Genomic DNA, 23,618 nt, shown 5'->3' on the forward strand with positions numbered 1-23,618 from the left:
CTGACCCTAAAAGCACAAAGGGGATTTTTGGTTTTGGTTCCTCTGTGTGAAGCTCTCGTCTTCCTCCGGAAAGGGCCGTGCCAGCATCTGCTCCCAGGGAATTTCCAGCCAGGAGTAGAAGAGAAACAATAAAAAAAAATGGAATAAAAATAAATTCAATTATAACTGTGAGTCGGTGCTCTCTCCAAGCAAAGGGTGGTGGCACAAGGTGACAGCTCTTTTCTATGCCCAAGAGTGAGTTTTTCTCACGAAAACTGAGAATGTGGGGCAAAAAAATAGGGCAAAATTCATCCTAAAAATGGGATTTGAGGGTTGGATCCTGTTGGGGAAGGAACCTGTTGCTTCCTCGTGTCCCAGGATTGACCAAAGCGCCCCAGTTTTGGGAATGGATGTGGTTTGGGCTCCCACCTCCCTGTGCAGAGGTCACTGAGGTGTCAGCACTGGAGGGTTTGGGGCTGATTTCAGCAAATTTGGGTCAGAGACTCAGCCACGTCCTTTTAGGAGAACCCCGAATGACCTCAGCTGGCCACGATTCAGGGATGAGAATTCCCCCGTGTCCCTTGGAGGACTGTCACCCGGGGCACAAATCACTGACAAATTATAGGCATAATTATAAAATTCAACAATCCCGCCAAGCTGCGGGGTTCTCTGGGGCACGGACCGCACGGTTCGGGCACTTTCGGGAAGGGATTCTGGAAGTTTCCAGGCGGGATCTGAGCCCGACCCCGGCTCCGCGCGGGACAGGAAAGGGGTGCGCTGGCCCTTTAAGGCACGGACAGGTGCGGCCGTGCCACACCGCGCGGGGGGCGGACCAGCGGGGGTTGAGTGACAGGGAGTTTAACCAATAGGAAGGCAGAATGAGAGGATGCAGCCAATGAGAGGGCGGGGAGGGGAGGGGGCGTGGCTGAGCGGAGCGGGGCTCGCTGAGGGGCGAAGCGGGGTCCGGTCAGGTTCGGCTGCGTTCGGCCCCGTTCGGCTCCGCTCGGCTCCGCTCGGCCCCGCTCGGCTATGGCGAGGCGGACGGCGGCCCCCGCCGGGCCCCTCATGGACGATTTCTCCTTCGTGAGCCCGGTGGTCAAGTACGTGCTCTTCTTCTTCAACCTGCTCTTCTGGGTGAGTGCGGGGGCACCGGGACACCCCATTCCCCGAGGATGTCCGCCTCCTGGGGCTGTCCCCATCGCTGCACCCCATTGGGACACCGCCATCCCCAGGGACCCCCCAGCCCTGAGATCCCACCGGGACCACCCTGGGGCTCTCTCCATCCCTGTTGGGATCCCCCATCCCCAGGGACCCCCCAGCCCTGAGATCCCACCGGGACCACCCTGGGGCTCTCTCCATCCCTGTTGGGATCCCTCATGCCCAGGGACCCCCCAGCCCTGAGATCCCACCGGGACCACCCTGGGGCTCTCTCCATCCCTGTTGGGATCCCTCATGCCCAGGGACCCCCCAGCCCCAGGGACCCCCCAGCCCTTGAGGCTCTCTCCATCCCCGATCCCTGTGGGGATCCTCCATCCCCAGGGATCCCACATCCCCAGGGACCCCCCAGCCCTGGGATCCCACCAGGACCACCTTGGGGCTCTCTCCATCCCTGTTGGGATCCCTCATCCCCAGGGATCCCATATCCCTTGGGGCTCTCTCCATCCCTGATCCCTGTTGGGATCCTCCATCCCCAGGGAGCCCCCAACCCTTGGGGCTCTCTCCACCCCTGATCCTTGTGGGGATCCTCCATCCCCAGGGATCCCACATCCCTTGGGGCTTTCTCCATCCCTATTGGGATCCCCCATCCCCAGGGACCCCCCCAGCCCTTGGGGTCCTCTCCATCCCCAATCCCTGTGGGGATCCCCCAGCCCCAGGGACCCCCCATTCCCAGGGACCCCCCAGCCCTGAGATCCCACCAGGACCACCTTGGGGCTCTCTCCATCCCCGATCCCTGTTGGGATCCCCCATCCCCAGGGACCCCCAGCCCTTGGGGCTCTTTCCATCCTTGTTGGGATCTCCCATTCGCAGGGATCCCACCTCCCTTGGGGATCTCTCCATCCCTGATCCCTATTGGGATCCCCCAGCCCCAGGGATCCCCCATCCCCAGGGACCCCCCAGCCCTGGGATCCCACCAGGACCACCTTGGGGCTCTCTCCATCCCCGATCCCTGTTGGGATCCTCCTGGGCCTCTCTCCACCCCTGGACCTACTTGGGACCCCACATTCCCAGGATCCCCTGACCCACCTCCATCCCCAGGATCCCACCAGGAACCCCTTGACTTTAGAGCTGTCCCCACCCCTGATCCCTGCTGGAATCCACTCTCCTCGTGATCCCTGGAGCCCCCCAAGCCCAGTGACCCCCCATTCCTGAGGGATTCCTGCTCCCTGGCAATGTCCCCATCCCTGGACTCCACTGGGATCCCCCGTTCCAGAATCTCCAGGAGTTTCCCCGTTCCCCGAGAGTTTTTGGGGTCCTTTGGTCCTTTCTGACCCCACACAGGTGACAAACCTCCCAGAGAGGGGGACAGAAGCTCTTCTTGTCCCCAGCCCACTCCAGAGATATCTCCTGCAGAAAAACTACAGTTTTCCATATTTGGGGGCTTTTTTTATTTTTTTTTAATATTTTGAGGGATTTTTTATGTTTTTGAAAAGTTTTATGTTTTGAGTATTTTTTTTTATGCTTCAAGGACTTTTTAAAAATGCTTTGAAGATTTTTGCACCGCTTGGGAGATTTGAGGATTTTTTTTTATGTTTTGGGGATTTTAAAATGCTTTTGGGTTTTTTGGGGGTTTTTTTTGCAAGTTTTGGGTTGTTGTTTTTTTTGCGGGTTATTTCCGTGTTTGCAATCCTGTTTTTGAGGAAGTTTCTCACTTCCCATAAACCACGAGCCTGTGTCCAGCCACTTCCAGAGGAGCAGCGCTGGCTGGCGGGAGGTGGGGACAGAGGTGACCTCCCGGGAGGTGGGGACAGAGGTGACATCCCAGAAGGTGGGGAAAGATGTGACCTCCCAGGGGGTGGGGACAGATGTGACTTTCCAGAAGGTGGGGACAAAGGTGACCACCCAGGGGGTGGGGACAGAGGTGACCACCCAGGGGGTGGGATCAGAGGTGACCACCCAGGGGGTGGGGACAGATGTGACCTCCCAGAAGGTGGGGACAGAGGTGACCACCCAGGGGGTGGGGACAGAGCTGACTTTCCAGAAGGTGGGGACAGAGGTGACCACCCAGGAGGTGGGGACAGAGGTGACCACCCAGAAGGTGGGGACACAGTGGACACCGTGTGACGAGGGGAAACTGAGGCAGCCCCTGCAGTTCTGCTGCCCCGTTTCCATCCCCGGCTCTGAGGTGGGGACATGGGTGTGGCACGGGGCTGGTGACAGCTGTGGGGTCACCTCTGTCCCTCTGCAGATGATCTCCATGGTGATGGTGGCCGTGGGGGTCTACGCCCGGCTGCTGAAACACGCAGGTGAGCTCGGGGGTGGTTCCCAGCCGGTTCTGGTGCTCTGGGGGTTGTCATGGGGGGTCCTGGGGGTGCTGGCAGTGCCGGTGACAGCTCTGGTGACAGAGGCAGCCATGGCGTGCCTGGCGGTGGACCCTGCCATCCTCCTCATCATGGTGGGCGTCCTCACCTTCCTCATCACCTTCTGCGGCTGCGTCGGCTCCTTGCGGGAGAACATCTGCCTGCTGCAGATGGTGAGTCCTGCCGGGGCTGGGGGACCTGGTGGCATCTCGGTGTCCCCTCCCGTGGTCCCCTCACTGTCACATTCCTTCTCCTGCAGTTCTCCGTCTGCCTGACCGTCATCTTCCTCCTGCAGCTGGCGGCCGGCGTGCTGGGCTTTGTCTTCTCCGATAAGGTACCGAACCCAGAGGGTGGGATGGGGAACCCAAACCTGGTGGGGGTGATGGGTGACCCCACTCGTGTCACCCACTGGGTGACAGCCTCGCTGGTGTCCCCCAGGCACGTGGGAAGGTCAGCGAGATCATCAATGGGGCCATCGTGCATTACCGGGATGACCTGGACCTGCAGAACCTCATCGATTTTGGGCAGAAGGAGGTGACCGGGGTGGGGGTCTGCAGGGTTGGGGTGTCCCTCCAATGGATCAGGACGTCCCCACTTCTTAAATCTGTGGGGTGGCACAGCTTGGGGACGTTGGATGGCTCTGGCAAGAGGATTTGATGTTTGTGGTGATGTCCTGCACGGGCAGGGCGAGGCTGGGGAGAGCTGGGGACACCAACAGCCCTGAGCGTGCTGTCCCCCTGCCACGGGCTGCTGTCCCCTCGGCGCCGAGCCCCGTGTCCTGCCCGCAGTTCAGCTGCTGCGGGGGTGTCTCCTACAAGGACTGGTCCCAAAATGTTTATTTCAACTGCACGGCCACCAACCCCAGCCGTGAGCGCTGCTCCGTGCCCTTCTCCTGCTGCCTGCACGACGCCGAGCAGGTCAGTCCTGGGGGTGGCCTCGGGGGACACTGCCCTGTGCCCGTCCTGCTGTGCCCTGGGGCTGGAGCCCTGCCCAAGGGGAGGGAACACGCTGGTGGCAACAGATGGACCCCATCCCACTTTTGGGGTTTGGGTTCTCCTGTCCTACCTTCTGGCTTTGAGTTCTCCATCCCAACATCTGGGTTTGGGTTCCCCATCCCACACTCGGGGTTTGGGTTCCCCATCCCACCTTTGGGATTTGGGTTCCTCCATCCCACACTCGGGATTTGGGTTCCCCATCCCACCTTTGGGATTTGGGTTCCCCATCCCACTTTGGGGTTTGGGTTCCCCATCCCACCTTTGGGGTTTGGGTTCCCCATTGCGCACTCTGGGTTTGGGTTCCCACACTCTGGGTTTGGGTTCCCACACTCCACGTTTGGTTTCCCTATCCCAACATCTGGATTTGGGTTCCTCCATCCCACACTCTGGGTTTGGTTTCCTCTTCCCACCTTGGGGTTTGGGTTCCTCCATCCCAACATCTGGGTTTGGGTTCCCCATCCCACACTCGGGGTTTGGGTTCCCCATCCCACCTTTGGGATTTGGGTTCCTCCATCCCACACTCTGGGTTTGGTTTCCCCATCCCACTTTGGGATTTGGGTTCCTCCATCCCAATTTGGGGTTTGGGTTCCTCCATCCCACACTCGGGATTTGGGTTCCCCATCCCACCTTTGGAATTTGGGTTCCCCATCCCACCTTTGGAATTTGGGTTCCCCATCCCACCTTTGGGGTTTGGGTTCCCCATCCCACCTTTGGGGTTTGGGTTCCCCATTGCACACTCCAGGTTTGGGTTCCCACACTCTGGGTTTGGTTTCCCCATCCCACTTTGGGGTTTGAGTTCCTCCATCCCACACTCTGGGTTTGGGTTCCCACACTCCACGTTTGGTTTCCCCATCCCAACATCTGGATTTGGGTTCCTCCATCCCACACTCTGGGTTTGGTTTCCTCTTCCCACCTTGGGGTTTGGGTTCCTCCATCCCACACTCTGGGTTTGGGTTCCCCAACCCACACTCGGGGTTTGGGTTCCCCATCCCACCTTTGGAATTTGGGTTCCCCATTGCACACTCCAGGTTTGGGTTCCCACACTCTGGGTTTGGTTTCCCCATCCCACTTTGGGGTTTGGGTTCCTCCATCCCACACTCTGGGTTTGGGTTCCCCATTGCACACTCTGGGTTTGGGTTCCCCATCCCACCTTTGGAATTTGGGTTCCCCATTGCACACTCCAGGTTTGGGTTCCCACACTCTGGGTTTGGGTTCCCCATTGCACACTCTGGGTTTGGGTTCCCACACTCTGGGTTTGGGTTCCCCATCCCACTTTGGGGTTTGAGTTCCTCCATCCCACACTCTGGGTTTGGGTTCCCACACTCCACGTTTGGTTTCCCCATCCCAACATCTGGATTTGGGTTCCTCCATCCCACACTCTGGGTTTGGGTTCCCCATTGCACACTCTGGGTTTGGGTTCCCCATCCCAAAATCTGGGTTTGGGTTCCCCCATGCCACACTCTGGGATTGGGTTCCCCATCCCAGCCTTGGGCTTTGGGGACATTTCCTGGCTGGAAATGCTGTGGTGAGCTGGGGGAGAATTCTCCCTCTCGAGCTGGGATTGGCTCTTGGCCTGGGGACACCAAGGAAGGGGACACCCCACCAAGGCAAGGCCAGAGCTCCTGGTCACCACACGGCCACCCCCCAAGAACCGGGACCCCAGTGTGTCCTGTCCCCTCTCCCAGGCTGTCATCAACACCATGTGTGGCCACGGGATGCAGGCCAGGGGCTACCTGGAGGCCAGTGCCTTCATCCACACCAACGGCTGCATCGACAAGCTGGTCAACTGGACCCACAGCAACCTCTTCCTGCTGGGGGGCATCACCCTGGGGCTGGCCCTGCCCCAGGTACGGGGCTGGGGCACTGTGGGGGACAAGGCTCCGTCCCAAAGCGCTGCTTGTGGGGTTTTTTGGGGGGCTGCCTTAATGGCATTAATCCTAAATGGATTGCCAGATGGGGGAGTTGGGATGGGATTTGGGGTGGGGCAGTGATGCAGATGTCAGGCATGGGGGGAATGGGGTGACACCGCCTGGTGTTGCTCAGTACCTCCCTCTCCCCTTCTCCTTCTTCCCTCTCTCTTTCTGTCCCCCATTCCTCTTCCCTTTCCCCCTTCCTCTCCCATTTCCTTCCTGGTTCCCCTTCCTCTTTCTCTTCCTTTCTCCTCCCCTCTTCTCCCTGCCCTGTATCTCATTTCCCCTTTCCCTCTCCTCATCCCCTCCCTCTCCTTATCTACCCCCCTTTCCTCTCCCCATCCCCTCCCTCTCCCCATCCCTCCCTTTCCCCATCCCCTTCCTCTCTCCATCCCCTCCCTCTCCCAATCCCCTTTCCTCTCCCCATCCCCTTCCTCTCTCCATCCCCTCCCTCTCCCAATCCCCTTTCCTCTCCCCATTCCCTTCTCTCTCCCCATCCCCTCTCCTATCTCCCTTCCTCTCCCCATCTCCTCCCTCTCCCCATCCCCTCTCCTATCTCCCTTCCTCTCCCCATCTCCTCCCTCTCCCCATCCCTTCCTTCTCCCCATCCCTTCCCTCTCCTATCTATCCCCCTTTCCTCTCCCCATCCCCTCCCTCTCTCCATCCCTCCCTCTCCTTATCTATCCCCCTTTCCTCTCCCCATCCCCTTCCCTCTCCCCACCCCTCCCTCTCCCCTGCAGCTGGTGGGCATCGTGCTGGCGCAGCTCCTCATCAACCAGATCCGTGACCAGATCAAGCTGCAGCTCTACAACCAGCAGCACCGGGCAGACCCCTGGTACTGAGCCCCGGCCTCTCCGGGGGCATTCCCGACCCCGGATCCGCGGGAAGAGCCCGGGGGGCTCGGCTGGAGAGGAGGGATGGCGGATCCGCGCTGGCTGCGGAGAGGGAGGCTCCGTGCCTTTGGCAGCCGGCGCTGGGCTCGGCCTGGAGGTGCCGAGCTGAGGCAGCGCCGGGGAATCGCTGTCTGTCTGTCCATCCGTGCGTCCTGCTGCTGCACAAAGCTTCGCACTGGGATGAGCTTCCCCTCCCCGCCTGTGCTGGAGAAGGACGTTTGTCTGTCTGTCCGTCTGTCTGTGCGTCCTGCTGCTGCACAAAGCTTCGCACTGGGATGTGCTTCCCCTCCCCGCCTGTGCTGGAGAAGGACGTTTGTCTGTCTGTCTGTCCATCCGTGCGTTCTGCTGCTGCACAAAGCTTCGCACTGGGATGTGCTTCCCCTCCCCGCCTGTGCTGGAGAAGGACGTTTGTCTGTCTGTCTGTCTGTCTGTGCACTGAGCTGCCTTGGCCCAGGCTGGGCTGTGGGACTGGGGACAATCCCCCATAGCCAGGTGTCTGGGGACAATCCCCCATAGCCAGGTGCCTGGGGACAATCCCCACAGCCAGGTGTCTGGGGACAATCCCCATGGCTGCGTGTCCAGGGACAATCCCCAGGGCCGGGTGTTTGGGGACAATCCCCATAGCTGGGTGTTTGGGGACAATCCCCATGGCCGGGTGTTTGGGGACAATCCCCAGGGCCAGGTGTTTGGGGACATTCCCCAGGGCCCGGTATTAGGAGACAATCCCCATGGCTGGGTGTTTGGGGACAATCCCCATGGCCGGGTGTTTGGGGACAATCCCCACAGCCAGGTGTCTGGGGACATCCCCACAGCCAGGTGTCTGGGGACATTCCCCATTGCTGGGTGTCTGGGGACAATCCCCCATGGCCGGGTGTTTGGGGACAATCCCCCACAGCCAGGTGTCTGGGGACAATCCCCATTGCTGGGTGTCTGGGGACAATCCCCCATGGCCGGGTGTTTGGGGACAATCCCCACAGCCAGGTGTTTGGGGACAATCCCCGTGGCTGGGTGTTTGGGGACAATCCCCCGCAGCCAGGTGTCTGGGGACAATCCCCAGGGCCTGGTGTCCATCTCGGTGTCCCCAAGTGTGGGGACAGCCCAGTGGCTCTGCGGGTGCTCTGCTGCTTCTTGGCTTTCATGAACAATAAAGATGCGAGGCCCCGAGCTCTGCCAGGCCGTGCAGGGGACACCGTGGTGGCTCTGGGGACACACAGGGCACACTGTGGTGGCTCTGGGAACACACAGGGGACACAGCAGTGGCTCTGGGGACACACAGGGCACACCACGGTGGCTCTGGAGACACGCAGGGGACACCACGGTAGCTCTGGGGACACACAGGGGACACCGCAGTGGCTCTGGGGACACCGTGGTGGCTCTGGGGACACTCAGAGGACACCATGGTGGCTCTGGGGACACACAGGGGACACTGTGGTGGCTCTGGGGACACACAGGGCACACCACGGTGGCTCTGGGGACAAACGGGGGACACCATGGTGGCTCTTTGGTACACTGAGAGGACACCGTAGTGGCTCTGGGGACACACAGGGGACACCATGGTGGCTCAGGGGACATGCAAGGGACACCATGGTGGCTCTGGGAACACACAGGTGACACTGCGGTGGCTCTGGGAGCACATAGGGGACACAGCAGTGGCTCTGGGGACACACAGGGCACACCACGGTGGCTCTGGGGACACTCAGGGGACACTGCGGTGGCTCTGGAGACACGCAGGGGACACCACGGTGGCTCTGGGGACACACAGGTGACACCGCAGTGGCTCTGGGGACACCACGGTGGCTCTGGGGACACGCAGGGGACACTGCAGTGGCTCTGGGGACACAAGGGACACTGTGGTGTCTCTGGGGACACACAGGGCACACCACGGTGGCTCTGGGGACATGATAGGGACACCATGGTGGCTCAGGGGACACCGTGGTGGCTCTGGGGACACACAGAGGACACCGCAGTGGCTCTGGGGACACGCAGGGGACACTGCAGTGGCTCTGGGGACACAAGGGACACCGTGGTGTCTCTGGGGACACTCAGGGCACACTGTGGTGGCTCTGGGGACACACAGGTGACACCGTGGTGGCTCTGGGGACACTCAGAGGACACCATGGTGGCTCTGGGGACACACAGGGCACACCACGGTGGCTCTGGGGACAAACGGGGGACACCATGGTGGCTCTTTGGTACACTGAGAGGACACCGTAGTGGCTCTAGGGACACACAGGTGACACCGTGGTGGCTCTGGGGACACCGTGGTGGCTCTGGGGACACGCAGGTGACACCGCAGTGGCTCTGGGGACACACCGAGGCCACCCCGTGGCCCTGCCCTGCTGTTGTGAGACCCCAAAACAAGCGGCGAAAAGCGGCTGAGGCGCCTGGGCCTGGCCCGGCCTCTCGGAGCTGTCGCAAGGCCGTGGGTGGAGTTTTTTAGGGTTGGCTTTTTGGGGTTTTTTTTTTTGTTTTGTTTTGTTTTGTTTTGTTTTTAATTTTCCCCTCTGCTCGGGCTGGGTGGTCCCTCCCGCGGAGGGAGCCGGGATGCGGCCAACCCCCGGCTCTTTGTGTGCGGCCGGGACGCTTCTCTCCCATTAAAAACAAAATAAATCCCTTTTTTTGTCTTTTTTTCCCCTCAAAATCCACCTCATCCCCCTACCAAAATGTCATTTTTTCCCCCAAAAGCGATTGCTTCTCCGAGGAATGACACCTACCCGCAAAAAAAGGTGATTTTTTCCCCTCCAAAACTCACTTTTCTTCCCAAAACTGCCCCTCCAAAGAGCTACTTCTCCCCCCAAAAATATAAGAAGTAGTTGTTCTCCAAAAACGTGGCTTCCTCCCAAAAAAGAGCCACTACTTTCTCCCCAAAAAACAACTTTTCTTCCCCCAAAAGTCTTTTGTCCCCCCCCAAACTTACTTTTCCCTCCCAAAAAAGTAACTTGCCCTTAAAAAAAGGAACTTTCCCCCACAAAAATCAAGTTCTCTCCCCCCAAAATTGTTTTTTCTCCCCTATAATTAATTTTTTTTACCAGAAAGATTACTCCCTGCTCAAAAATTAACTTTTTTTTCCCCAGAGAAGTGTCTTTTGTCCCCAAAAAGTGACTTTTACCTCCCAAAAAAGTAACTTTCCCCTTAAAAAAGTGACTTCTCTCCTATCAAAATGAGATTTATCCACAAATGGAATTTTTTCTCTCCCAATGAATTGCTTTTCGTCCCCCTCAAAAATGACTTTTCTTCCCCCAAAAAGCCTTTTAATCACATTTTATTTCACAGAAAAAAAAAAGAACCTTTACCTCACAAGGAACATTTCCCTCACAAAATTGTTATTTTCTTCCTATAAAGTGATGTTTTTGTCACAAAAGTGGCTTTTTCCTTCCAAAATTGGACATTTTTTTCATAAGAATGAACTTTTCCCACACAAATAGTGACTTTTTTCCCTCACAAAAAGGACATTTTCTTCACAAAAAGGGACTTCTTCCTCACAAGAGTGACTTTTTTTACCACAAAAAGAAACTTTTTCTTCAGAAAAAATAACTTTTCCCTCACAAAAAGTGACTTTTTTCCCCTCACGACTGAGTTTTTCCGCACAAAAAAGAACTTTTCCCTCAGAAAAAGGAATCTTTTCCCCACAAAAAGTGACTTTTTCCTCAAAAAAAGCCACTTTTTCCTCAAGAAGGAACTTTTCCCTCACAAAGGCCTTTTGTGAGGGGGACTTTTTACCCCCCCCAAAAAAAGACTTTCCCCTCTCTTTTTAGCGACTTTTTCCCTCACAAAAAGCCACTTTTTTCCCCACAAAAAGCCACTTTTTCCTCACAAAAAGGAACTTTTCCTCAGAAAAACAAATTTTTTCCTGACCAGAAAGCGCTTTTTTTCCTCACAAGAGGAACTTTCTCCTCACAAAAGTGGACTATTTCCTCCCAAAAAAAGCATTTCCCCTCACTTTTTAGCGACTTTTTCCTTCACAAAACACCCACTTTTTCCCTCAGGGAAAAACGCCACGTTTTCCTCGCAAAAAGCGACCTTTTCCTCACAAAAAGAAAACTTTTCCTGACCAAAAAGCGACTTTTTTCCTCACGGGAAGAGCTTTCTCCTTACAAAAAGGTGACTCTTTCCTTCCCCTCAAAAAAAGTACTTCTCTTCACTTTTTAGCGACTTTTTCCCTCACAAAAACCCACTTTTCTCCTCACAAAAAGCACAAAAAGCGACCTTATCCTCACAAAACGGAACTTTTCCTCACAAAAAGAAAACTTCCTCACCAAAAAGCGACTTTTTTCCTCACGGGAAGAACTTTCTCCTTACAAAAGGGGACTCTTTCCTTCCCCTCAAAAAAATCACTTCACTTTTTAGCGACTTTTTCCCTCACAAAAAAACACTTTTCTCCTCACAAAAAGCACAAAAAGGCGACCTTATCCTCACAAAACGGAACTTTTCCTCAGAAAAAGAAAACTTTTCCTGACCAAAAAGCGACTTTTTTCCTGAGGGGAAGAACTTTTTCCTCACAAAAGGGGACCCTTTCCTCCCAGCAAGAAAACTTTCCCCTCACTTTTCAGCCACTTTTTCCCTCACAAAAAGCTCCTTTCCCCTCACAACTCGCCTCTCTTACCCTCCGCAGCGCTTCCCCCGCGGTCCCTCCCTCAGCCCGCCCCGGCGGGGGGCGCGGGCCGGGCCGTGCCGCGGGCGGCGGCGGCTGAGGAGGAGGAGGAGGAGCAGCAGCAGCAGCAGCAGCGGGGCCGCTCCGCTCGCTCCCGGCGAGCCCAACAAAGGCGGCGGGGCCATGGCGGGCCCCTCGCCCCGCTCCGAGCCGCCCTAAGCCCGCCGAGCACCGCCGCGATGTGGCCGGGCCGCGGCGGGAGGCGCTGGGCGCTGGCGCTGGCCCTGGCGCTGGCTCTGGGCGGCCGCTGCCCCGCCGCCCACAACGCCTCGGCCGGGCCCCCGCGCTGCCGCCGCCCCGCGCCCTGCGAGCGGCTCCGCTTCGGCGCCTGCCTGGGCTCGGCGCTGCCCTACACCGCCACCTCCACGCTGCTGGCCACCGACTCCGCCTCGCAGGAGGAGGCGCACGGGAAGCTGCTGCTCTGGTCCGGTACGGACGGGACGGTACCGGGAGCGGGGAGAGTGAGGGAGAGGCCCGGGATGGGGCTGGAGGGGGATGGGGAGCGGTGAAGGGCGGGGGAACGGGGGTTGGGGGGGAGCTTTGGGTGTAGTGTGGGGGGGCTGGGGATGGGTACACTATGGAGAAGCGCCTAACACAGGGCTGAGTATGGGTACAGTATGGAAAACTTTATAGCAAAGGGCTGGGGATGGGTACAGTATAGAAAACTTTATATAAGAATGGGTACAGTGTAGAAAACTTTATAGCAAAGGGCTGGGGATAGGTACAGTATGGAAAACTTTATAGAGGGAGGCTGGGGATGGGTACACTATGGAAAACTTTATAGCAGGGGGCTGGGAATGGGTACAATATAGAAAACTTCATAGAGGGGGTTTGGGGATGGGTACAGTATAGAAAACTTTATATAAGAATGGGTACAGTGTAGAAAACTTTATAGCAAAGGGCTGGGGATTGGTACAGTATAGAAAACTTCATAGCAGGGGGCTTGGGAATGGGTACAGTATAGAAAACTTCATAGAGGGGGGCTGGGGATGGGTACAGTATAGAAAACTTTATATAAGAATGGGTACAGTGTAGAAAACTTTATAGCAAAGGGCTGGGGATGGATACAGTATAGAAAACTATAGAGTTTTGCATAAGAATGGGTACAGTATGGAAAACTTTATAGTAGGGGCCTGGGGATGGGTGCAGTATAGAAAACTTTATAGCAAAGGGCCAGGGATGGGTACACTATGGAAAACTTTATAGTAGGGGCCTGGGGATGGGTACAGTATAGAAAACTTTATAGCAAAGGGCCAGGGATGGGTACACTATGTAAAACTTTATAGCAGGGGGCTGGGGATGGGTACAGTATAGAAAACTTCATAGAGGGGGGCTGGGGATGGATACAGTATAGAAAACTTCATAGAGGAGGGCTGGGGATGGGTACAGTATAGAAAACTTTATAGAGGGGGGCTGGGGATGGGTGCAGTATAGAAAACTTTATAGCAAAGGGCCAGGGATGGGTACAGTATAGAAAACTTTATAGCAGGGGGCTGGGGATGGGTACACTATAGAAAACTTTATAGAGGGGGGCTGGGGATTGGTACAGTATAGAAAACTTCATAGCAGGGGGCTTGGGAATGGGTACAGTATAGAAAACTTCATAGAGGGGGGCTGGGAATGGGTGCAGTATAGAAAACTTCATAGAGGGGGTTTGGGAATGGGTACAGTATAGAAAACTTTATATAAGAATGGGTACAGTGTAGAAAACTTTATAGCAAAGGGCTGGGGTTGGGTACAGTATAGAAAACTTTATAGAGGGGGGCTGGGGATGGGTACAGTATGGAAAACTTCATAGCAGGGGGCTGGGAATGGGTGCAGTATAGAAAACTTTATAGAGATTTACAGAAGAATGGGTACAGTATGGAAAACTTTATAGAGTTTTACAGAAGAATGAGTACAGTATAGAAAAGTGCATCCAGGGGGCTGGGGAATGAGTACAGTGTAGAAAACTGTGTAAGAAAACATTGTGGATGAGGTACAGCACAGAGGGCAGCTATAGATTAGGGTACAGGTAATTTATGGGCTAGCACAGGCCCAGGGGTGGGTGCAGTATAGAAAACTGATTAAAAAGGGGCTGGGGATGGGTGGAGTGTAGAGGGGAGCAGTATAATGGGTGTCTGGGGATGGGGACGGTACAGAAAAATGTATAAGAGGGGAGAAAATGTAACATGGAGGGGAGCAGGAGATTGGGGTGCAGGGACAGCAGGAGAGCCCCACAAAGGGGTCCCAGAGCTGTGGGGACAGCAGGAGAGCCCCACAGAGGGGTCCCAGAGCTGTGGGGACAGCAGGAGAGCCCCACAGAGGGGTCCCAGTGCCCTGTGGGGACAGCAGGAGAGCCCCACAGAAGGGTCCCAGAGCTGTGGGGACAGCAGGAGAGCCCCACAGAGGGGTCCCAGTGCCCTGTGGGGACAGCAGGAGAGCCCCACAGAGGGGTCCCAGTGCTGTTGGGACAGCAGGAGAGCCCCACAGAGGGGTCCCAGTGCCCTGTGGGGACAGCAGGAGAGCCCCACAGAGGGGTCCCAGAGCTGTGGGGACAGCAGGAGAGCCCCACAGAGGGGTCCCAGAGCTGTGGGGACAGAGGAGAGCCCCACAGAGGGGTCCCAGTGCTGTGGGGACAGCAGGAGAGCCCCACAGAGGGGTCCTGGCACTGTGGGGACAGCAGGAGAGCCCCACAGAGGGGTCCCAGAGCTGTGGGGACAGAGGAGAGCCCCACAGAGGGGTCCCAGAGCTGTGGGGACAGCAGGAGAGCCCCACAGAGGGGTCCTGGCACTGTGGGGACAGCAGGAGAGCCCCACAGAGGGGTCCCAGAGCTGTGGGGACAGCAGGAGAGCCCCACAGAGGGGTCCCAGTGCCCTCTGGGTGCTGTGGGGACAGCAGGAGATGCCCACAGAGGGGTCCCAGCACCGTGTGGGTGCTGTGGGGACAGCAGGAGGTGGCCGTGCCGGGGGTGGTGACGGTGCTGTCCCCTCCCCACAGGCCTGCGCAACGCCCCACGCTGCTGGGACGTCATCCAGCCCCTGCTCTGCGCCGTCTACATGCCCAAGTGTGAGGATGGGCAGGTGGAGCTGCCCAGCCAGACCCTGTGCCAGGCCACCCGGACTCCCTGCATCATCGTGGAGCGCGAGCGCGGCTGGCCCGACTTCCTCAAGTGCACCACCGACCGCTTCCCCGAGGGCTGCCCGGTACGGCGCGGGGACACGGGGATGGGGAGGGAAAGTCGCTCCCTGGAGCAGGAGAGGGGTGGTGTTGGGCAGTCTGGAGAAGGGAAGTCTCCAGGGAGAGCTTCCAGCGCATTCCAGGGCTTGAAGGGGCTCCAGGAGAGCTGGAGAGGGACTGGGGACAAGGCCTGGAGGGACGGGACCCAGGGAATGGCTTCCCACTGGCAGAGGGATGGATGGGATCTTGGGAATTGGGAATTCCTGGCTGGAATGGAATTCCCAGAGCAGCTGTGGCTGCCCCTGCATCCCTGGAATGCCCAAGGCCAGGCTGGAGCAGCCTGGGCCAGTGGGAGGTGTCCCTGCCATGGGAGGGGGCACTGCAGGGGCTTTGAGGTCCCTTCCCACCCAACCATTCCACGATTCCATGGTGATTCCATGAAATCCAGCTGTCCAGAGGGGACTGATGTCCTTCTTGGCCGCTGGGTTGTCTCCTGCTCCCCTCACGGCCTCGTTTCCCCTCTGGCAGAACGAGGTGCAGAACATCAAGTTCAACAGCTCGGGGCAGTGCGAGGCGCCGCTGGTGAGGACGGACAACCCCAAGAGCTGGTACGAGGACGTGGAGGGCTGCGGCATCCAGTGCCAGAACCCGCTCTTCACCGAGAAGGAACACCGCGAGATGCACGTCTACATCGCCGCCTTCAGCTCCGTCACCATCTTCTGCACCTTCTTCACCCTGGTGAGACGCGCGCTCGCGCCGGGGTGGGGGTGTCCTCCCCAAAACAGGCGCGGGCACCGAGCTGTGGCTTCCTCCTCCCCCTCCAGGCCACTTTTGTCGCTGACTGGAGGAACTCCAACCGCTACCCCGCCGTCATCCTGTTCTACGTCAACGCCTGCTTCTTCGTGGGCAGCATCGGGTGGCTGGCGCAGTTCATGGACGGCGCCCGCGAGGAGATCGTGTGCCGGGCCGACGGCACCATGAGGCTGGGCGAGCCCACGTGGGTGTCACCTCCTGTCCCCAAGGAGGGCTCTGGTGAGATCCCTGTCCTTCGCCCTCAAAGGTGACTCTCGCCTCGCCTCTCCGCAGCTCCAACGAGACGCTGTCCTGCGTCATCATCTTCGTCATCGTCTACTACTCGCTGATGTCGGGTGTCATCTGGTTCGTCATGCTCACCTACGCCTGGCACACCTCCTTCAAAGCCCTGGGCACCACCTACCAGCCGCTGCTGGGCAAGACCTCCTACTTCCACCTCATCACCTGGTCCATCCCCTTCGTGCTCACCGTGGCCATCCTGGCCGTGGCGCAGGTAACGGGGTCACGCGGCGGCGTCTCGGGGTGACGCCCGCAGCTGGCTGACCTTCCTGTCCCTGTCACCGTCCCTGCCAGGTGGATGGTGACTCTGTCAGTGGCATCTGCTTCGTGGGCTACAAGAATTACCGCTACCGAGCCGGCTTCGTGCTGGCCCCCATCGGGCTGGTGCTCATCGTGGGCGGCTATTTCCTCATCCGGGGTAGGTGTGGCTCGGCTCTGGGAAGGGCAGGACGGGGTCACCGTGGCTGTCCCCACAGGCTGAGCCCCTCATCCTCTCCCCCACAGGGGTCATGACGCTCTTCTCCATCAAGAGCAACCACCCCGGGCTGCTGAGCGAGAAGGCGGCCAGCAAGATCAACGAGACCATGCTGCGCCTGGGTGAGGCCTCCACCGGCGCCGTTCCCGAGGGAGTTGGAGTGGGAACGGGGATGTTTTGTCCCCTGAAGTCACACAGCTCCTTCCCAGGGGTGGTGGCAGCGGGGGACAAAGCTGTGCTGGTGCTGGTGGTGGTGCTGGTGGTGGTGGCACGGCCCCAGCGTGGCGTCTTTGTCTGGGTGTCACTGGAGTTTGGCCAAACTGGGGATGTTCCTCTTCTCCTCCAGGCATCTTCGGCTTCTTGGCCTTCGGCTTCGTCTTCATCACCTTTGGCTGCCACTTCTACGACTTCTTCAACCAGGCCGAGTGGGAGCGCAGCTTCCGGGAGTACGTCCTGTGAGTGGCACGGGGACAGGGGGGTGACGGGCATGCGGTGGCACCCGTGGGACAGCCCCGTGTCCCCCAGCGGCGGTGCCACCGCCATCTCCACGCCGCAGAGCCGCGGGGTGTCCCCCTGCTCCTCACAGCCACCGTCCCCCGCAGGTGCGAGGCCAACGTGACCATCGCCACGCAGACCAACAAGCCCATCCCGGACTGCGAGATCAAGAACCGGCCCAGCCTCCTGGTGGAGAAGATCAACCTCTTCGCCATGTTCGGCACCGGCGTCTCCATGAGCACCTGGGTCTGGACCAAGGCCACCCTGCTCATCTGGAAGCGCACCTGGTGCAGGTGGGACTCCTCAGGGTGTCACCCCATCTCCCTGGAGCCCTTTCTGCTCCATCCAGGAGGGTGGGGAGAACATTCCCAACGTTGGAGGACATTCCCAGGTGTTTGTCCCTCGGCTCAGTGAGCTGCGGGCTCGCAGCAGCTCAGGAACGGGGTGGCCTCTCCGGTTTGGCCTTTGTGGGACACCTTCGTCCCCGGGGTGGGGAGCTGGGCAGGGTCCCTGTGCCACCAGCTGTGACAGTCCCCTCCGTGCCCTGCGTGTCCCCAGGCTGACGGGGCAGAGCGATGACCAGCCCAAGAGGATCAAGAAGAGCAAGATGATCGCCAAGGCCTTCTCCAAGCGCAAGGAGCTGCTGCGCGACCCGGGCCGGGAGCTGTCCTTCAGCATGCACACCGTGTCCCACGACGGCCCTGTGGGTACGTGCCGGGGCCAGGGGACGTCCCCAGCAGCCCCCTGATGTCCCCAAAGTCCCTCCCTTGACCAGATCCCCCCCTGTCCTGCAGCTGGTTTGGCCTTCAACATCAACGAGCCGTCGGCCGACGTGTCCTCGGCGTGGGCCCAGCACGTCACCAAGATGGTGGCCAGGAGAGGAGCGATCCTGCCCCAGGACATCTCCGTGACGCCCGTGGCGACACCTGGCAAGTCCTTGGGGACCTGGAGGGGGATTTGTGGGCTGGGGGTGTCGGGGGTGCGGATCTGGGGGGTGGTGACGGGGCACAGGCCGCTCACAGCCACCTCACCCCAGTGCCACCAGAGGAGAGAGCCAACCTGTGGGTGGTGGAGGCCGACGTGTCCCCGGAGCTGCAGAAGCGCGGCGGCCACAAGAAGAAGCGGAGGAAGAAGAAGAAGAAGAAGGAGGTGAACCCAGACCCCGAGCGCTGCCTGGGGGGCTCCTCCGTCCCTCGCCTGCCTCGCCTGCCCCCCCAGCCCTGCCTGGTGGCTTTTGCCCCCGATGTCCAGCCCGACGCCGCCTTCCCCGGGCAGAGCCGCAGAGCCGAGGTCTTGCACGTGATCAGCAACCCCTTCTGCCCCGAGAGCGGCGCCGAGGAGAGCCCCGGTGCCGGGCGCTGGCAGCACAACGGGGGCTCCCTGTGGCCACCCCAGCCCTGGCCAGGGCCAGCCAGGACTCAGGGCCGCCGGGCAGGGCTGGCCCCCATCCACTCCCGGACCAACCTGGTGGACGCGGAGCTGCTGGAGCCCGACTCGGACTTCTGACGCCAGCGGGATTTGTGGGGACAGCTGGGGTGAGAGCCGAAGGTGAGGGGACACGCCAGGATCCATCCCAAATATTCCATCAGCCTGAGCACATTCCCATTTCTCCCTTTTGGAGGATTCATCTCCGTGCACTTCCCAGCCCGGGGAGGGTTTGGGATTCCCTCCGGAATCACCGGGAGAAAGGAGCTGTCGGTGGAACAACCCCCGGCTCCCCCAGGGATTTAAGGACCAGGGGGAGGTTTGGGGACAGCCTAGATCAGGGTAGATTTGGGGCAGCTCTGCCCCACACACAGCTAGAGGTACGTAGAGCTCACCCCCACTTGTGCCAATAGCGAATTTTGAAAAATTCCTGATTTTTTTTTTTAATGTTTCTATGGCGATGCCTCTGCTCGGGGTGAGCCCACTCACCCTGGTGTGCTCCCCTATTTTGGGATCACCCCAAATCCCTTCCAACACCCCAAAGTGCCTTCCAGCTCCCCAAATCAGGATTAGTGGGGTGGCAGCACCAGGGAGATGGGACACCCCAAAAAAACCTCGAGGTGAAGCAGGGTCAGCAACCCCCCCACCCAGAGCAAAGCTTTTTATTATTTTTTTAGGATAAAAAAAAATAAAAATAAAAATAAAATAAAAATCGAGTCACAGCAAACCCAGCCGAGCCCTGAGGCAGGAGGGCTCCAATCCCTGCTGGTGTTTGGATTTTCCCTGTTTTTATTAAGTCCTGGTAGACTCCTGGCTTTTATTTTTAATTTTTTTTTTAATTTTTCTTACTATCCCAGTGACCTCCACGGGTTCATTTTTGCTGTGTAAAAGAAAAAAAAAAAAACAAAACTCCTGTATCAGTATTAAATTTACAGATTTTCAATCCCAGTGGCTGCTCTGGGCTCTTTTGGGGTGGGAAAACATTTTTTTGCGGGGGGGTGGGTTGTCCTTTCTCCTTAAAACTCTCATGTTTAAAAACTGCTTTAAAGTGTTTTAAACTGCTTGAAAACACCTTAAAAACCACTTTAAAGTGTTTTAAACTGCTTGAAAACACCTTAAAAACCACTTTGAAGTGTTTCAAACTGCTTTAAAGCACTTTAAAAACTGCTTTAAAGTATTTTAAACTGCTTTAAAGCACCTTAAAATCTGCTTTAAAGTGCTTTGAACCCCCTGTTCCTCCTGCAGGAGGGGCTGGAAATGCCTGTGGGGACACTTTTGGGGACAGCTGGGCACTTTTGGGGACAACTGGCCTCAAACTGGGAGCACTGGTGGCACCATGAGCTAAAATATCCCCCCAAAACCCCCCAAATTTGAGGCTTCCCAAATTTTGGGGGGCTGCTGGGCAGGGTCCCACTGAGGCATCCAAAGTTTCCCATGGTGCTGGTGCTTTTTTTGGGTGGGAAAATGCTGCTTTTGGAAAAAAAATCCTTTTATTTTGCTTGCAGCTGCATATTTTGGTTATCCTGCAAACCAGACCCTAAAATTTAGGTGGAATTGGTCAGTGAAAATTGCATTTTTCCAGTGTTTTTTTTTAATTTTTTTCGGCTGACCCGAAGTCAAAGCTGGATTGTCTGGGATGAAACGAAATATTTCTCTTTATCTCTCTTTTTTTGGGCCTTTTTTGTTGTTGTTGTTGTTGGGTTTTTTGGGGTTTTTTTTCTTTCTATATGTTTTATTAAAATTATAAATCCCTGGATGGTGCAGCCTGGTCATGAGGAAATGATGGCTGCAGAAAAATGGGATTGCAGGAATCAAATGGCCAAAAATCATCCTAAAATCACCCCAAAAATCATCCTAAAATCACCCAAGATTCATCAAAAAAATCACCCCAAAATTACCCCAAATCCCCCCAAAATTACGCAAAAATAATCCAAAAACCATCATAAAATCACCCAAAATTCATTCAAAAATCACCCAAAAAATAATCCAAAAATCACCCAAACATAATCCTCAAATCACACAAAAATCACCCAAAAAATGTCCAAAAATCACCTAAAAATCATCCAAAAATTCATCCAAAAATCATCCCCAAATCACCCAAAAATCATCCAAAAATCACCCAAAAATTAATCTAAAAATCACCCAAACATCCCAAAATTCATCCAAAAATCACCACAAAATTACGCAAAAATAATTCAAAAATCATCATAAAATCACCCAAAAATAATCCAAAAATCACCCAAAAATCCAAAATTCATCCAAAAATCACCCCAAAATCACCCAAAAATCATCCAAAAATCACCCAAAAGTAATCCAAAAATCACCCAAACCTAATCCCCAAATATCAAAAAAATCCCCCAAAATTCATCCAAAAATCACCACAAAATCACCCAAAACTCATCCAAAAATCACCCAAAAATTAATCCAAAAATCACCCAAACATCCCAAAATTCATCCAAAAATCACCACAAAATCACCCAAAAATCATCCAAAAAATCATCCCCAAATCACCCAAAAATCATCCAAAAATCACCCAAAAATAATCCAAAAATCACCCAAACATAATCCCCAAATATCAAAAAAATCTCCCAAAATTCATCCCAAAATCATCCAAAAACAACCCCAAAATCATCCCAAAATCATGCAAGAATCACCCAAAAATAATCCAAAATCATCCAAAATTCATCCCCAAATATCAAAAAAATCTCCCAAAATTCATCCAAAAATCTCCCAAAGTTCACCCAAAATCATCCAAAAATCACCCCAAAATTGTCCAAAAAACACCTAAAAATCATCCAAAAATCAGCCCCAAATCACAAAAAAATCATCCAAAAATCACCCAAAAATAATCCAAAAATCACCCAAACATAATCCCCAAATATAAAAAAAATCTCCCAAAATTCATCCAAAATTCATCCAAAAACAACCCCAAAATCATCCCAAAATCATGCAAGAATCGTCCCAAAATCACACAAAAATCACCTGAAATTCATTCAAAAATCACCCAAAAATACAAAATTCATCCCAAAATCACACAAAAATCACCCAAAAATCATCAAAAAAATCATCCCCAAATCATCCAAAAATCACCCAAAAATCATCCAAAAATTAATCCAAAAATCACCCAAAAATTATCCAAAAATCACCCAAAAATAATCCAAAAATCACCTAAAAATCATCCAAAAATCACCTAAAAATCATCCAAAAATCACCCAAAAATAATCCAAAAATCTCACAAAAATCACCCAAAAATCATCCAAAAATCACCTAAAAATCATCCAAAAATCACCCAAATTTACATCAAACCTCCCTCCACTTTGTTTCGTGGGACAACCCAAACTCTGCTGTGGATCTGCCTCTCAAGGAAAAGAAATTTGCTTTTTCCAAGGCTGATTTTTCCCAGTTTTTTTCCCCAGATTTTCAGGGAAACCCATCCCAGGCTGGAGGGAAGGAGCCAGCCCAGTTCTCACAGAGCCCAAATTGTTGGAATTTTGGGGGTGCTGCTTTTCCTGGTTTTTCCCAGGGAAACGCTGAGAGTCTCTGGATTTTGGGAATGTTCTTTAAGAGGTGAGGAAAATCCCAGGCTCATGGTCAGGATTTTGCCTTGGTCAAAACAACTTGGTGGGATTTTTGTGGGATTTGTGGCACTGGAAATGATAAATTTTGGAAGATTTCTCCATCTCCAGGTCAGCATGAGCTCCTCTAAGCAGAAGAGAAAGATCAGTTTTGGGATTTTGCTTTGGTCAAAACAACTTGGTGGGATTTTTGTGGGATTTGTGGCACTGGAAATGATAAATTTTGGAAGATTTCTCCATCTCAGGTCAGCACAAGCTCCTCTCCTTAGCAGAGGAGGATCAGGGATGGGATTTTGTCTGGGTCAAAACAACCTGGTGGGTTTTTGTGGGATCTGAGATGATAAATTTTAGAAGATTTAGAGAAGATTTCTCCATCTCAGGTCAGCACAAGCTCCTCTCTTCAGCAGAGGAGGATCAGGGATGGGATTTGTCTTGCTCAAAACATCCTGGTGGGTTTTTGTGGGATCTGAGATGATAAATTCTGGAAGGTTTCTCCATCTCCAGGTTGGCACAAGCTCCTCTAAGCAGAAGAGAAGGATCAGGGTTGGGATTTTGTCTTGGTCAAAACAACCTGGTGGGTTTTTTCTGGGATCTGAGATGATAAATTCTGGAAGGTTTCTCCATCTCAGGTCAGCACCTTCTCCTCTCCTCTGCAGAACCGTGGTGCTGCAGGAGCTGTGACTTTTCCTTCTCTCACAGCGCCAGTGCCAGGAGAGGGACATTGCTCCAGCTTCAAATCCTTCCCTCTTTCCAAGAGTTCCAAAGGCTCTTCTGAGTCTGGAATGGGCCCTGAGCCGGAGTTTTGTGATTCTGGAGTGCTGCAGAGTCAGATCCCGATTCTGCTTCAGCACCAGCAGCTTGAGTTCGGTGTGGTCAGGAATTGTCCTCATCACACTCCAGGCTCACAGGGATGTGCTGCTTTTCCTTTAACTCTAATCCCCTCTGGAATTCCTGCTCTTTCTTCCCTGAAATCTTCCTTCAGCCTCTCAGGTTCTGCTACTTCCATCTCTCCTCTCCCTCCTGATTTTTGGGGAGGTTTCTGTGGATTCCTTCTCTCTCTCTCTCCGCTCCTCCGGCTCATCCCAAACATCTCAAACCAAGGGCTTGAGGATTGGACACTTGAGGATTGGAACTGATGCTTGAGAATTAAGAATTAATTAAGCTCTCACCCACTAACAGCTCCAAGTTCTCTCAGGGCCGCTCTCAATAAATAACAATAATAAAAGGATGGGTTTGCGCTCTGTAAGAGGCACATTCCCGGAGAAGCGGATTTAGAAAATGTGGTTTATTACAGGTTTGTGCCTTTAGGCAGAGCTCTGTGGCCAGCAGGCCTGGCAGGACAGCAAGTCCCAGGTTTTTGGATGACACGTTCCTCGTGCCAGGATGTTGTGGCTCCTCTTTTCCATGGATTTTCCTGGCACACCAGGCCCTGGGGAGCTGCCCAGCCTGGC

General features: G+C 55.2%; 2 protein-coding genes across 5 annotated transcripts; both read left to right on the forward strand.

Annotated features, from left to right (window-relative positions):
- The first annotated feature begins 908 nt into the window (after nucleotides 1-908).
- TSPAN33 (tetraspanin 33) lies at nucleotides 909-8,458 on the forward strand. 4 transcript variants are annotated; one of them, XM_058825980.1, is made up of 9 exons: nucleotides 909-1,113; nucleotides 3,386-3,443; nucleotides 3,543-3,670; nucleotides 3,757-3,831; nucleotides 3,936-4,031; nucleotides 4,286-4,414; nucleotides 6,178-6,339; nucleotides 7,143-8,058; nucleotides 8,112-8,458. In XM_058825980.1, exons 1-8 carry the CDS (start codon nucleotides 1,009-1,011, stop codon nucleotides 7,242-7,244), a joined length of 855 nt encoding a protein of 284 aa, XP_058681963.1. In that variant the 5' UTR covers nucleotides 909-1,008; the 3' UTR covers nucleotides 7,245-8,058; nucleotides 8,112-8,458. The 4 variants fall into 4 exon arrangements, with proteins under 4 accessions (XP_058681963.1, XP_058681967.1, XP_058681965.1 ...); XM_058825984.1 differs by having other exon boundaries at nucleotides 7,143-7,842; nucleotides 8,332-8,456; XM_058825982.1 differs by having other exon boundaries at nucleotides 7,143-7,923; nucleotides 8,277-8,455.
- A 3,492-nt stretch (nucleotides 8,459-11,950) lies between these two features.
- On the forward strand, nucleotides 11,951-19,553 carry LOC131573599 (protein smoothened-like). The gene is made up of 12 exons (XM_058827699.1): nucleotides 11,951-12,375; nucleotides 14,926-15,131; nucleotides 15,634-15,843; nucleotides 15,930-16,102; nucleotides 16,192-16,411; nucleotides 16,492-16,615; nucleotides 16,702-16,794; nucleotides 17,019-17,127; nucleotides 17,275-17,460; nucleotides 17,726-17,874; nucleotides 17,962-18,096; nucleotides 18,204-19,553. Exons 1-12 carry the CDS (start codon nucleotides 12,126-12,128, stop codon nucleotides 18,671-18,673), a joined length of 2,325 nt encoding a protein of 774 aa, XP_058683682.1. The 5' UTR covers nucleotides 11,951-12,125; the 3' UTR covers nucleotides 18,674-19,553.
- Nucleotides 19,554-23,618: the final 4,065 nt, after the last annotated feature.

Source organism: Poecile atricapillus, chromosome Z (genome assembly GCF_030490865.1).
Source record: "Poecile atricapillus isolate bPoeAtr1 chromosome Z, bPoeAtr1.hap1, whole genome shotgun sequence".
NCBI lineage: Eukaryota > Metazoa > Chordata > Aves > Passeriformes > Paridae > Poecile > Poecile atricapillus.